The 16,134-nt window shown below is 40.8% G+C and overlaps 1 protein-coding gene and 1 pseudogene across 2 annotated transcripts in view; both read right to left on the bottom strand.

Annotated features, from left to right (window-relative positions):
• Positions 1-13,583, bottom strand: part of PDCD2L (programmed cell death 2 like) — a 29,028-nt gene extending 15,445 nt beyond the window's left edge. For both annotated transcript variants that reach the window (XM_016166080.2, XM_036231579.1), the window contains exons 1-5: positions 13,452-13,583; positions 13,172-13,338; positions 12,963-13,023; positions 11,428-11,801; positions 10,012-10,122 (exon numbers count right to left, since the gene is read on the bottom strand). In XM_016166080.2, the coding sequence (XP_016021566.1) occupies positions 10,012-10,122; positions 11,428-11,801; positions 12,963-13,023; positions 13,172-13,338; positions 13,452-13,559 (821 nt within the window). In that variant the 5' untranslated portion in view covers positions 13,560-13,583. The remainder of the gene's footprint in view (positions 1-10,011; positions 10,123-11,427; positions 11,802-12,962; positions 13,024-13,171; positions 13,339-13,451) is intronic.
• Positions 10,574-10,692, bottom strand: LOC118611843 (annotated as a pseudogene).
• Positions 13,584-16,134: the final 2,551 nt, after the last annotated feature.

Here is a 16,134-nt window from a genome sequence, read left to right as displayed (position 1 = left end):
ACTGTTGGTGGGATTGTAATTTGGTACAGCCACTAGGGAAAACAGTATGGAAGTTCCTCAAAAAATTAAAAATAGATATATCATATGATCCAGAAATTCGACTTCTTGGTATTTATCCAAAGATAATAAAAACATTAACTCAAAAAGATATATGTACCCCCATGTTCACTGCAATGTTATTTATACTAACCAAGATATGAAAACATGTCCATCGATGGATGAATAAATTGTGATACACACACACACACACACACAATGGAGTACACATAGAAAGAATGCAATCGTGCCATTCGTAACAACATGGATTGACTTGGAGGGCATTATACTAAGTGAAATAAGTCAGAGAAAGACAAATGCCATATGATCTCTCTTGTATGTGGAATGTATACAAAACCAAACCAAAACTAAGCTCATAGATACAGAGAATAGACTGGTCGTTGCCAGAGGTGGGGGTTGGGAGGTAGGAGAAACAGGTGAATTTTTTTTTTCAGTTTAAAAAAGTGGAATAATTTATGTAAAAAATTACTTTGTATTTAAAGTAAGGAAGAGGATGAAAGTAAAAGGGTGAAAAAAAGATCAACTATACAAAGACTAAACAAAAGAAAGCTAATGTGGCTATATTATCAGACAAAATATACTTGAAGGAAGGAGTATGATTGGAAATAAATAAGAACATGTCATAATTATAATAGGATTAATTCATCAGATAAATATAACAATACTACAAGTGCACACATCTTAAAAGAGCACAAAATTCATAAGACATACATCTGACAGAAGATAAAGACATCCATAATCAGTTGGCAGTTTTAACATTCTTCTCAGTAACTGATAAGCATGAAGAAAAAGTAATCAGTAATAAATAAAAATTAGCATTACAACACTTGGCTATTCATTTGGAAAAAAATGAACCTCATATATCATATACAAAAATTAACTGAAAATGGATCACAGACCTAAATATAAGAAATAAAAACTAAAACTTCTACAAGAACACAAGAAAAATCTTATCTTGGGTTAGGCAGAAATTTGTTAGGAAATAAAAAGTATGAACCATTGAAAACAAAACAAAACAAAACTGTTAAGTTGGGCTTGGTCAAAATTTAAAACTTCTCTTCAAAACGTTCTACTAATAAAATGAAAGGCAAGGCACAGATGAGCGTGACGTATTGGCAGCGGAGGTCCACACTGTCCCTTCACCCATACACCGGGGCCGCCTCCCGCGGGTCTTTCCCACGCAGCCATAATGAGCAGCCCAGGTGGCGCAGAATGGCATTGGACTGGTGGTACAGGTGAGGTCTCCGTCCTGTAACTTGGGGAGCTGCCAGTAGAGACAGGAGGCCTTGAGTGAGCCCTGTAGCCACATCTCCTTGGTCACCACTTCCTCCTTCCTGCTCTGGCCCTGGTCAATCCCCTGCATGAGCATGGCCTTTTTGCACCTGGGGGGCAGGAGACAGGACTGTAGGGACACAGAGACCTCAGCTTCACAGGGCCCTGGGAGGAGGCCATGGGGACAAGGGTTCCCCCAACGAACTCATAGCACCCAAGTGGGTTACTCCAGCCTCGAGCAGGGAAGCAGATGATGGTACAGGGCAGCGTGGTTGTGGTGTAAGGCGGTGGCAGCAGCAGAGATCAGGATGCAAAGGATTTTAAATATGGACAGTTGATTTTGTCAACTGTACCTCAATAGAAGTGTTTAAACATGGATGTAAAGACACACTTCACTACGTAAGATATACAAATGCCAAAAAAGCTCATGAAAAAATGTTCAGCATTAGTTATTAGGAAAATGAAAATTAAAACCACAGTGAAATATCACTACCATATACTAGAATGATTAAAATTAAAAAGATTGACAATGCTTTTAAAACCACCACCAGGATAAGTCTCTCATGGTCAATCACTCTCATACTCAATGTACTTTAATATTTGCAGATTTAGTTGTTATTTGGGGGTCAATTTCCTATTTCATGTTTGAATATTATTTTTGATCCACTTGTTGGGTTCTCTATTTTGGACACCAATTATCCTCATTGTAATTATTTTTATCAGTCCTCCATAGATATCATTTTCTGGTTGCTTGTCTTCTTTTTCTGCATGGACTAGATTATTTCAAGTCTTTCTCTACATCAGTACTTTGATTTTTAGTCAAGTCTACTAAGTTTTTTATATGTTCTAGGTTTATTAGATATATCATATTGTGTGGCTTGGTTTCCTTAACATTTCAATTTCCTTTGGCATCTCATACTTTATTTTCTTACCTTTGAGCTCTTGGTTCTTCTGTATTTTGAAAAATCTGCTGGGAATTAGGTGCTCCTTAGGTTATGCATTCTTCCAGACATGGTTCTTGGCCCATTTTTGTATGCACTATTCATTTCTTTAATTTTATTGCCCACAGTATGATTATGCGGGTGGTATGTCACTTTTCATCTAGCTCATGCCTATAAGGGGTAACTCTGTGTAGACCATCTATTTACTCCTGGTTTCTTCCTAATTTCCTGTCAATCTCCTATCTGAGGTTTGTTCTTTTCCCCTTCTCCAAGGGTAGATTTCATTTCCTCTACTTAGAAAAGTAGGTGGCAAAAGACAGGGAATTAGGGTAGGAAGATAGATCTGCTAAGACTGGATAAAATCTTTACAAGAACACCTGGGCTTTGTTTTTACTTCTGAGATAGAGTGAAATGTCTTATATGTTGGGACAGAGTCCATTCAAGTGAGGGACAAATTACCCTTGACTTCCTTATCATGGAACCCGGCAACTCATCATGGAACCCGGCAACTTTTATTTCTGGGAGGTAACCCCTAATTCCGCCCCACTGCACTCAGTTCTTTGTCCAATGACCAGTTTTATTATCCCCCACATCAGAAGATAACAGATTCTCCCCTCCTGTTTCTTTCCAGATTCAGGATGATTACTCATGATTCTCATGATTTTGTGAACTAATTGGTATATTGTACAGAGGTCAGAGAGACAGCTGCATGGTTATAACTTGCACTAAACATACCAGAAATTTCTGTATCTGTCCCTGTGAGGAGTAAATTAATTACATATATAAATACAGGTGAGGCACTCAGAACTGTGTTAGACATTTAGTGATATTGTTTCCTAGGCTGCCACTTCGAGTTTTATGGTATTAAGTTTCTCTTCTAATTTCAGTGCTAATGGAAGGAATTTTCTTAATATTTACAGATGAGCCTTGAACAGCAGGGTTTCAGGACGCCACCTCCCCCACTTTCATGCACAGTCAAAAATCGGCATATAATTTCTGATTCCCCAAACATTTAGTCATCCCTTGGCATACATGGGAGATTGGTTCCAGGACTTCCTCGGATACCAAAATCCAGAAATGCTCAAGTTCCTTATGTGAAATGGCATGAACAGTACATATAGTTGGCCCTCTGCACCTGTAGTTTCCCCATCTCAGTGAAAAATACTGTCCTTTGGTTGGTTGAATGGGAGGATGTGAAATCCACAGATACTGATGGCCGACTGCATATTTTTCAAAAAAGGACAAAAAAAAAAAAATCCCGGTGTAAGTGGACTCATGCAGTTCAAATCCATGTTGTTCAAAGGTCAACTGCATTTATTTTTTCTATTTTATTTTTGGCTGACTTTTACCCTTTTTCTTCATTATGTCAGGTATTAGGGAATGAAGACCATTTGATTTCACTCTGCCCACTTTATCCAGACCCATTTTTACAAGTTTTCACTATGTCACTATTTTTATATACTACACCTGCTGGGTATGTTATTTCCTCTGAGACCTCCCCGACATCCTATTTAAAACAGCTGTTTTATTTTCCTCATTTATCACTTCTGGAAATCATACAACACGTCTATTTTTAATCTCTCTTACTAGAATGTAAAATCTATAAAGCATGAACTTTATCTTTGTGATTTTTTTTTTGTAGCACCTATAACAGTGCCTTGCATCTATAACAGATTCAATAAATATCTGTTGGGTGAACAAACATGCTTTACACATCGCTTGAATCCTCCCTGTAAAGCAGGTATTAGGTTCATTTTACAGAAGTGAAAATGAAAGTAAAGTCACATGCCCAAGGCCAAGACTCCTAATGCCAAAACCAAGGCTCTTTTCATCCTCACCTTGTTTGAAAAGTTGTTGGCTCCAACAAGACTTAGTGAAATATCTACCATATATGGGCACGGTGCTTTGTACTTAAGTTATATACTGTCCTTACTGCCAAAGAATTTATAGAAATCAGATATATCAGTAGACTGTTGTTCTAAGATCATGAAGAATTCATCGATATGCCAATACTAGTAAGAGATGTTAACAGATCTCTGCTCCCCAAAAAGGGGAACAGATTTCAAACAAAAGTTAGTACTTACATGTGTTTTACAGAGTATTTTCACTCATCACCTCATTTAATTCTCATAGAAATCCTATGAAATATGTAGTTGTATCATTATCCTTATAATAGAGATGAGGCACTGAGGATAAGAAGGTTAAGTGACTTTCCAAAGGATCCACAATTAGAAATGGGAGAGTAGGCCTTGAACTTTCAAGGACTTGGATTCAATATCCTACAAGCACTTGTTAATACAAAAGTAATATGTCTTTATATAGGAAACTTGTAGACTGCATAAGGGAAATAAATCAAAATTATTTAAGTAACAAAGATTTAATTATAAAGATATAAATCAAACTGACAAGGACATGCTCTGTAGCCCAAGAAAAATCAAGACTCCTGTATTCCAGATAATAGCCTCCTAAATCCCCATTTCCAGAATATTATCAACACTCGTCCAACTTTACCAGCCAGTGCCTCAAAACTACTTTTGTTGTCTTCCAATATTTTACGCTCACATCAAATGGTCACCAAGACTTGTCATTTAATTATACAAGTATATCCCAAATTTATCCCCTCCTTCCCATATCCTCTACCTTGATCTAAACCCTTTCATTATCTCTCACCTGGATTCCTTTTCTCTGAGTGATCAAAACATATCCCTGGCATCCACTGGCCATGGAAGAAAATATAAAGTCTTCAGTAAAAAATGTGTTGAAAACATACCAGTTGAGGACCCAATCCATGCCAGTACTAGGTACCAGGTATCAGGAGCACCTAGTCTGGCAAGGAAGAAAGACAACAGGGGTATGTGTCCTAAAGGAGGCCAAGGTATGGAGCTGTAGGAGCAGAAGGGAATGGGCAGTCATTCAGTCAAACTGCTCACACTTCAGACACCATGACGTCCTGCTCAATGACTTGCCTCCAACACACCACTATGCACTTGGGTACCTTTTTTCTTTAATCAGTGATCCCTCTGTGACTTGGAGCATCCTTTTCCTTTAGTCTCTTCCACAGAGCTCAGGGCCAAGTGTGTCCCTCCTGCATGACGCCTTCCCTGATGCACCAAGGCACAGGCCCTTCTCGTATCCCTCCTGTTTCCTGCATACCTATTCATAGCTCTACGGGGCACTTGTCATAGCATACAGTGTTGTGTCTCCCTGACCAGATAAGGTATTTTTGTGGCCAGCACCAGGGTCAGGGTTATTGGTCCTCCTCTCACCCCGGCACACAGCAACACACCCCTTCGGAAGCAGTGAGTCTCACTGGGGAAGAGGTCGCTCCTACAGGGTAGTCTCCAGCTGAGAATCACTGCCACTACTGAGGTGCCACATGCTTAAAAATATTTGTTTAATCAGAAAATTCTGTTGCAGGTATCATAAGTTGGGCATGTTTCCATGAGGGATTTGTGTTATGAAATCTCCAGTTGTTATATCTAATTAAAACAAGGAGAAACACAATAAACTGGATTTTCATCAATAAAATTAGGATGCAGAAATCAAGAGTAACGTTCGACTTTGTGCTAAGTAGTAAAAACGATGGCCAAACAATGTATATAAAGAACCTTTAAACACCAAACCTTTGATCCTGAATTTCACTTCCAGAACTAGATTATGGGGAAATTGTTAAAAAATTCTAAGATTTATGAAAGAGATGTGTAATGCAGCTCCACTACTGCAAAACTGAAACAAACTGGATGAGAGCACTAAACACCCAATATTTCCATAACAAAGTTAAATAATGAACCAAGAAAATTACTCATATTAAAGGACTAATCTCCCTAATATATAAAGAGTTCCTAAAAAATCAAGAGGACTAAGAACTTATGAAAAAAATGAGTGAAGGGTTTGAATAGATAGAAATTATTCAAAAACACAGAGAATGATGCTAATTAGAAAAAGAGCAAAGTATAATCATACTTTGTGATGCCGTTTTCACCTTAATTGGCAGAAATACAAAAGCATGAAGATCACACTATTGGTAAGGCTGTGAGAAAACAGGCACTTATACCTTGCCAGTAGGAATTAAAGTCCTATGGCAGTCACTTGCATGCTATCGTCAAAATTACAATTGCATATATATTTTCCTTAATTATATCACTTCAGAGAAAGTACCCTATACAAAATACCATAGGCGTAAGATTGTTCATTAGCATGATTTGTAATAAAAATCTGGAAACAACATTGAATGAATGTCGCCAAGGCAAATGGACAAGGGACTATAGTACTATAAAGGTTTAAAAAAAAGTTCTCAATGTACTAAAAAGACACATTACTGCTACTTACAGGGTAGAGTTAAAAAAGCAGGCTACAATGCCTAGAATGCTTCCTTTTGTGTGAAAAAAAGAAAAATAATATGTAATTATATTTGTTTACACATGCATAAAGAAACTGTAAGCACACATAGGAAACTAATAGTAGTTACCTAGTAGATTTGGGAAGGCAGAAATGTAACTATTTCATTGTATTTATACATATATGAATATGTATTTATTTTTATATTTTTGAGTCTTAGGAATACATTATCTATTTAAAATTTAAATTAAAAAAAAAAAAAGCAGAAAAGCATTTCTGGTCAAGATGGCAGAGTAGGTAAACACTGTGCTTGGCTCCTCTCACAACCACATCAAAATTACAACCAAACTATAGAACAACCATCACTGAAAATCTCCTAAAGTCTAGCTAAACAGAAGTCCTACAATTATGAACATACAGAAGAAGCCGCATTCAGACTGGTAGAAAGGGTGGAGATGTAGAACAGGCTGGTCCCATACCCATGTGTGGTGGTTAAAAATCGGGCTATCTTGGCTGCGGAGATCCTCCCAGAGAAGAGAGGGTCCGCAGCCCCATACCAGGTTTCCCAGCCCACAGCTCCAATGCCAGGAAGACAAGTCCTCACAAAATCTAGATGTGAAAATCAGTGGGACAGAAGGCTGCTGGAGTCCCAGGTATTCCTCTTGGAGGGCTGGAGCACAAACTTACCGACTGGCAGAATCGCTGGCTCTGAGCTCTAGTGCTGGAGCAGCAGCTCTGGGGGTGCCAGAGACATACAAGGAGGAACAAAACTGTCTGGCTTCAGGGAGGCTTTCTCCCAGTTAGAAGTGCTGGCAGAGGCCACTGACTGTTCCTTTGTTGGGTCCTCCCCCACCCAACATGCAGACTCAGGCAGCAGCCACATCTGAGTCTCCATCAACCTAGCTAACACTGATCAGCTGGCTCTGGTGATTCTGTGAGACCCCATCCCACAGAACTTGTGAGCCCACCCAAATTGCTTCTAGTGGCTTTTCCCTACAAATGGCCTGTCTTGGCTCATGCTGCAGACTTTCCTAAAGTCTCTCACAGGTTCACAAACTCCAAACAAGCAGCAAGTGGCCTCAGCATGCCCCATACCTCTTGCTGAGCAGCCCTAATCCTGACACTAGTAGCACTGGTCTCAATTCCGGCTTGGCCTCTTCAGGCAACTCCAAGCCCAGCACAGGTGGTGTCCATCTGTGGACTACTTGGTGACTCTTGCCAGGTAGCCCTGAGCAGGGCTCAGGCTGTGGCTGAACTCGGCCTGTAGCAGGCTCCTTAGGAGGCCTTGGGGTAGCACACCCGGTGACCAGCTTCTAGCCAGCAGGAGCACCACCAACCGCCTCCACAAAAAACACATCCCAGGGCAGACTGGGCAGGCACCAGAACCCTGCTAAAGTGAACCCTATGTTGCAGGATCAGTTCCTGCAGAACAGCTCCTCTACTATATCCACCAGCCAGTCCTCACAACCAGTCAGCCTGAGGGTCAATCTTTCTCACTGATGTGCAAACTGCAACCAAAGCTCAGCTATAATACGTGGGCACACACAACCCATACACCTGGAGCACCCAGCTCAAGTGACCAGGGATACTGCACTACTGGGCTCCACAGGACACCTACTACTTAAGGCCACTCTACTAAGACCAGGAGACATAGCAGCCCGAGCCCTACCTAACACACAGAAATAAACACAGGGAGACAGCCGAAATAGGGAGACGAAGAAATGTGTATGGAATGAAAAAAGAGAACACAGCTCCAGAAAAAGAACTAAACAAAATTAAGCAATCTACCATATGCATAGTTCAAAACACTTGTTATAAGGATGGTCAGTAAACTTAGGGAGAGTAGATGAACTGTTATAACTTTAACAAAGAGATAGAAAACATAAAAATGGATAGAAAACATATAAAAAAGAACCAGTAAGAAATAAAGACTACAACAATTGAAATGAAGAATACCTTAGGAGAAATCAACACATTAGATGAAGCAGAGGGTCTAATCAACAATTAAGGTAGGAGAAAACACCCAATCAGAACAGCAAACAGAAAGAAGAATCCAAAAAAATGAGAATAGTTTAAGGGGCCCTGGGACAACATCAAGTGTACCAACATTCTCATCATAGGGGTATCAGAGAAGAGAGAGAGCAGGGAATTGAAAACCTAATTGAAGAAACAATGACTGAAAACTTTCCTAACCTGGAAATAGACATATAAGCCCAGAAAGCAGAGAGGCCCAAACAAAATGAACCCAAAGAGGCCCACACCGAGACACATCATAACTAAAATGCCAAAAGCTAAAGGCAAAGAGAAGTTTAAGAGCACCAAGAAAGCCAGTTACTTATCTATAAGAGAGCTCCCATAAGACTGTTAGCTGATTTCTCAACAAAAACTTTGCAGGCCAGAAGGGACTGGCAGGAAATATTCAAAGTGATGAAAAGCCAGGACCTACAGCCAAAATTTCTCTACTCAGCAAAGCAATCATTTAGAATCAAAGGATAGATAAAGAGCTTCCCAGACAAGAAAAAGCTAAAGGAGTTCATCATTACCAAGTCAGTATTACAGGAGTTGTTTGAGGGACTTCTTTGAGAAGAGAAAAAAAGGTTAAAAATATGAATAAAATGGCAATAACTACATTAACTTTAAATGTAAATGGACTAAGTGCTCCAATCAAAAGACATAGGGTGGCTGAATGCATAAGAAAATAAGAACCTTACATATGCTGCCTACAAGAGACTCACATCAGATCAAAAGATATAATCAGATTGAAAGTAAAAGGATGGAAAAATGTACATCATGAAAATGGAAAGAAACAAAAAAGCTGGGGTAGCAACGCATATACAGAACAAAATAAACTTTAAAATAAAGACTATAACAAGAGACCAAGAAGGACTCAGTAATCCCACTTCTGGGTATTAAGCTGAAGAAACTGAAAACGCTACTTCAAAGAGACATGTACATCCATATATTTATTCACTGCAGTAGTATTTACAACAGTCAAGATATGGGTAGAACCTGGGTCTCCATCAACAGATAAATGGATAAGAAAGAGGTGGTGCATATTTGTACAGGAATATTACTCCACCATAAAAAAAAGAATGAAAACTTGCCATCTGTAACAACATGGATTGGCCTAGAAGGTATTGTGCTGAGTGAAGCAAGTGAGACAGAGAGAGGCAAATGCCATATGATTTCATTTACATGAGGAATCTAAAGAACACAATAAACACAAATTTATGCAGGCATCCAAATGTATAAAAATAAGTGAACGTAATATACTAAAATCTTAACTTCTTGGTCAGGGGAATATAGTCAATTTTGGTTTTCTTGTTATACTTTCCTGTGTTTTCCAAACTAACATGTATTACTTTTATAATCAGAGAAACAATAAAAGAAAATATACCTTTACCTTAAAATCTGCTCCTGACAAGCAGCAATTCTTTTCTTGAATTTGTAAAATATCTTATCTCCACTTTTAATTGTAGTCTTCTCATATTTTTCATTATCATCACTAGAAAGACTAAAAAGAGAAGCAGAAAATACTTTTGAGTCTCTATATCCTGAGACTTTCAGTATTTAGAACAAGATAATTTTTAAAAACATACCAAAGTTACCATATGCACACAATTTTTTCCCCTCTTTTAATCCCCCCCCACACCCCACCCATGACCTATGGATGTTGCCATTTTCCCCTTAAGAATTGGATCTCTGAAGGCAGGGCGTCTCCTCCGACACGCTCACGGCGCACACCCGGGGCCTGGCGCACTCGGGGGGCCTGGCGTACCGAGGGGTTTGGCGCACCTGGGGGCCTGGCACGCAATTTAAATATCATAAATTTAACATGTTATGAAGTATAACAGTAATCCCCTGTCCACCTTTCTCCCAAGCTCTGCTCCCTAGCCATTTTCAACTCTGGGATAATTATCTGCTATCTATCTACCTACCTACCTACCTACCTACTTGTTTTTTAGCACCTGCAGAACTTGGTATTCCTAGGTGGTCTCCCATCGAAGTACTAACCAGGCCCAGCTCTGCTTAGCTTCTGCGATCAGACGAGATCGGGCACATTCAGGGTGGCATGGCTGTAGACTATTTGCAATTTAAAAAGTCATTATGCCCACTGACTCTCTTGATTTCTTTCTCTATTGTGGATTATTTTCAAATACCAACACGTCTTGATGCAATCCAATATTCTGAAAACCTTATGAAAGAGACAGCTCTGGTAAAGAACCAGGTCATCTCTCCAAATTTACTATTGTAATTCTATTTCAACAGCAAAAATGACCATTCTTACATCTTTAGAAGGTTTTGGCTTATAAAACCTTCAAGACCTATTCTCTCACTTGACTCCCAAGCCATCTGATGAGACAAACAAATATCAATATCACTTCCATTTTACAAGTGAGAACTGAGGCTCTGGAAGGGTCTCTAAGGTCCTAGGTCATTTCTTGAGTCATAGCCAAGAGTTAATAAACAGATGGTATTTTTCTAACTTACCTGTATCAGCTATAAATTTAAAAACAGAAAACAAATTAAAGAGATAGTGGACACATCTTCCGTAAATACTTGGCATCCCTAACTTCTGTTTGTTCATTTCCTTGAGGGTACTTATAAATAGGATAAAGTATATTCAAGCTACCTCAAGGGTGGGTGATAAAATTCTCTTGTTTTTCTTTCTCCTCCAAGAAGAGTGAAGCAGAAAGGTCCTATACACGCAAGTTCTGCCTGAAAGAGTTTCCCTAGGGACCAGGGTAAAATTGAAGTGTATTTACTGTGGCAGCTTCCTGATCAAGTCACTTTAGACCTCAGCAGCACACGTTCTCACCTTTGGGAAATCAATTGTTCCATATGAATTCCTTCTCTCTGTTGATATTCCCTCAGAAGGCTATGAGCATGATCTAGACTGACCACATCCCTGTAATCGTCCTCATCTACGACACAGATGTAGTAGGGCAGGAACTGTGGTACTACAGAAGGCAAGGCCATCTCTTCTTCAGGAGGCACAGTAAGAGCAGCAGCCAGGAGAGTCTCCTGCAGGCAAAGGTCTTGGAGCTGGGCAGTACAGTCTATGTCTTTGGCACCTTTAGAATCATTTCCAAAATCCAAGGTAAGCTGTGGTGAAGGCGTCTCCTCATTGTCACTTCCCCAGTCATCTGCTCCTTCACACCAATCCTCAGCTGCAAGGTTATTCTCCTGTCTCTGGAAGAATACCCGGTGAATGAGGTCCAAGTACACTTGGGTAATATGATTTATTTCCTTAGCCTTTCCATCCCTTCACCTTCCTGAGGCAGGCTTTGCACTAGCCACTTCCCCTCTGGCATACTCTGATTCACTTCCTGGATCCCCTTTACACAAAAGCATGTTGCTTTCCTTTTCATGGGCAGTGTGCCAAATATAATACAGTGGCTTCTTTGACCATCTGATCCAAACTCTTTCAGCTGTGCTTTATGCTGGCAAAAAAGAACTACATTTCCCAGGCTCCTGAGCATCTAGGGATCCAGAAGTGATCAAGGGCCTGCTAATCAGGTAATCAGATCAAATGAGAGAGAGAAAAAAAAAGAGACAGAGAGACAAAGAGACAGAGACGAACTTGAGACAGAGTGAAGTAGAAAGAAAGTCCACGAAGCAAAAGGCAGCCAGTCTGTAGAAGCAGACAGAGCAAGGCTCTGGAGTCAACAGTTCTGACAAGGGCAGCTTCCAGTTCACTAGACCACACACCTCAGCTTCCTGACTGTAGCAGAGGAAGCACAGCAGCTCCTGGAAGGCCAGTTCTGAGGTGTGGATCTGGAGGTCATTCCTGGAGTTGTCTCCTCCAGCCTATCTAATAAGGTAGCAAAAACCTAATTTTAAGTGTCTCACCTTTAAAAAGTCAAAGTGTTTTTCCATTATCTGAAGTTAAAGCCTGGCAAGTATCCTCAGTATTGCTGTTACCATGCCTGGCACATATTAAGAGTTCAGCATATTTGTAAAGCAGTATTTACAAGCAAAGGGAGGCTGAATTTTGTTCTGCAGCTACCAACTTGCCTGACTTCGATTAAGTTCAGATTTCGTCTTATTAAATGTGCTATATACATATCACAGTTAGTATATTTATTGCAAACATATATGTATTACAGACACCTGTGTACATGTATGTATACACCCATATGTTTTCCCAAACAGAAAAATCAGTAAGTCATGTGCCTCAAAACCTTCAGTGTATATTAAAAGAAACAACTACAAAACCTTAAGGAAATAACATTTTATGATTCAGAAAAAGAGCAAAAACCATTCCAACGTACTTGAAAGAACACAGCTTAAACAATAATTTAGAAAATACGCTCAACTTACAATAAATCATGTTAGTCACAACGGCTTTACCTGAGTGTCTGGCGCCTCTTTCTCTCGCATCTGCAGGCACTGGGAGCGGAACACCTTCCAGCTTTAGGATAAAGATAAACGGCCGTGAGGGCTCCACTCCTGACTGCCAACCGGCTGGCTAGCCCGATCTCAGCACGCTGGGTGCGGTCTCCCGCTCCCGCCCACTCGGTATAAAATCCCGGGGTCAGGTCTGGGGCTTCCTCACCAACCTGCGCGCTCCGCAGCTGCCGCACCTGGGGCGGGGGCAAGTGAACACGTGCAGTAGCCGATGAAACGGGGAACCTTCCAGCGGGCAGTACACTTGCACGACCAAGGCAAGCGACTGCCTGCAACGTTCACACACTGGACTTGGCGCTGCTACGGCGGGCAGGGCGTCCTGAGGATAGGGGAGGCGCTCAGACCCTGATTCTGCCCCGGGACCTCGCCCAGTCCCTCACCCCGTAGCCCTTATCAGCACCCGCCGACCCCGACTGAGGCGCCCCATCTCACCGGAAGGCCGCCCAGCTTGCTAGCACTCCAAGCACCGGGCCCAGTCGGGTGACCGTGCACCGCGGCATCTGGAAGCCCGAGCAGCACTGGCTTCCGGACAGCCGCCATGACGACGGGAGCCCACGTGCAAAGATAAACTACGGCAGCCGAGACGGTGCACCCTCTGCGCACGCGCCCGCCCACACCTGCGCATCGGTCCCGCCCCCTAAGATCCTTTCCGAAGACGACACTCGGCGGACTGCTCTTGTCGTGGGCTCAAAGTCAGAGAGCCCCGACATTATGTGCCAACTAATACGCTGAGATAGGAAGTACGCATCCTTTACTATGAAGCAGTCTTGCCATAAAGGTTTATCTGAAATAATCAGGATAATATTATCTTTAACAAGAAAAAAAATCCTTAATTTTTTAGAAATACGCATCAAAATACTTAATATAGGATTTGCTAAAACCCAATAGTGGGTAAGAGGTAGGTGAAATAAGGCCAGGAATTGATAATTGTTGAAATTTGGTGACAGGCACGTGGAGAACTATGATACTATTTGACTTTTATATGTCTACAATTTCCCGTGATAAAGTTTTTCAAATGCCTGTGGCACAACATAGGTGAACTTCAAAAACATACTAAGTGAAAGAAGCCAGACATAGAGCATTCTGGAAAAGGTGAACATTAAGAGATCAGTTCAATGGTTTCCAGGGTTTGGGTTTAGTGGGTAGAGATTGACCACAAAGGGGTGCTGGGAACTTCTCTGGGTAATGAATATGCTCTGTATCTCAACTGTGGTGGTTACATGACTGCATACATTTGTCAAAACGCAGAACCACACACCAAAGTTAGGTGAATTTCATGTAAATTATCTTAATAAACCTGACTTAAAAAATGTATGTTGCAAAACCACTATTTCAGGCTTTATACCATAATTTGCAAAGACAATGAATGTTTTCAAGGACTGACACCTCAAATGACACCAGTGCCTCATAATGTTTGGCTTCAGGCCTGGAGAAGTCTTGGAGCTGAAACCAGTTTACTTCTGGTTTATCAGTGCCAATCTGACAGCTTTAAAAGGCACTGTGAAGTCTGACCTTTGTGTTCACTTTAGGTCTCGCCAAAGAGCTGGATAACTTGGAAAATACTTGTTATTTTAGCTTATGTTTTCCAGTATTTTTAAATTATAGCAAGAAGAAACAAACTTCAAAATTATTGTTCTTGCTACCACATCAAGACATCTAACAGTTACTGAGCGCTTTTCAATACCAGTCATCTCTTTACATCATAACACTACCTATTACAGCCTCTTGATTGAAGTGTGACGACACCATGAAGGCTTACTTCTTAAGATGAATTTTCAAGGTGTTAGATGCTGCCACATTCTGGGATTCCAGAGGCAACTTAATATCAAAGTTGACATCATTGTACAGTCCGTGGAACAATGTAACAAAAAAGTGCAAGTGTGAGGTTTGAAGTATCTGACTTAATTCGTGATTTGGTAGGGTTTGGATCTGACAAATACACCAATCTTCAACTTGTGATCCAGTTTGCATGAGGAAGTACAGAATAAAGATGTTGAAAGCTGCTCCTGTCCCCCACTGAAGAGCTGTTTGCGATGGTTAATTTTACATGTTAACTGAGCTAAGGGATGCCCAGATGGCTGGTAAAACATCATTTCTGGGATCGTCTGCGAGGGTGTTTCCAGAAGAGAATAGCATTTGAATCAGACTGTGTACAGAAGATTGCCCTCACCAGTGTGGCTCAGCATCATCCAATTTTTTGAGGGCTGGAACAAAACATAAAGTTGGAGGAAGGGTGAATTTTCTTTCTCTCTTCTTAAGCTGGGACATCCATCTTCTACTGCCCTAGAATATTTGAGCTCCTGGTTCTCTGGCTTCAGACTCCAGGATTTACATTAGCAGCTCCCCCAGTTTGTAGGCTTTCAGACTCAGACTACACCCCTGGCTTCCCTGGTTCTCCAGCTTGCAATGTATTATGGAACTTCTCAACCTTTATAATCACGTGGGCCAATTCTCATAATAAATCTCCGCATAAATATATATATTTCCTATTTGTTCTGTTTCTCTGGCAACTCTCAACATACTGTCCAAGACTTGCAACGGCAGGCAGCCATGGAACAAATGGAAGCTAAAAGTGATGATAGTGGTAGAGATGAGGGGCAGGAGAACAAATCAAGGGCCAAGAGATATGTGGACAATTGTAACATGCCAGTTCCTCCTGCATAAGAGAAGACATGCTTCATGGGAATCCAGGTTAGCCTGAGCGGGTCTGCTACATTGAATTTTCCTCGGTCTGCAGACTTTTTTGTGCTTGCTCTTTTGTAATAGAGGAAATGGCTCTGATGGGAAAAGGCCTTCACTTTTTATCAGTGACTTTAAGAATGAAGTTGGGTCAGCAGTGGCCTAAACAGAGCTCAACCATCAAAGAACATCTTTCTATCATCTCTACAAAGGTGAGGAGAGAAGTGGGCATTCACTCTTGGAATTAATAAAAAAAGAAGCCAACTTTACCAATAGAAAGATGAGGAGTACTGACAGTTTCTAAGCATCATTTTAAGTGGATGTTTGCATCTGTGAGATCACTTTCTAGGAGTAGGGTATTTCTCACTTCGAGCCCTTGGGAGTAATTTGCCTTCTCCTTAAAGAAGTCATTTGACCAAGCCAGAGGACAACTCAG

Source organism: Rousettus aegyptiacus, unplaced genomic scaffold (assembly GCF_014176215.1).
Source record: "Rousettus aegyptiacus isolate mRouAeg1 unplaced genomic scaffold, mRouAeg1.p scaffold_m13_p_14, whole genome shotgun sequence".
Taxonomy (NCBI): domain Eukaryota; kingdom Metazoa; phylum Chordata; class Mammalia; order Chiroptera; family Pteropodidae; genus Rousettus; species Rousettus aegyptiacus.
Note: the sequence above shows the minus strand (reverse complement) of the source record. Positions and strands in the feature narration are given on the sequence as shown.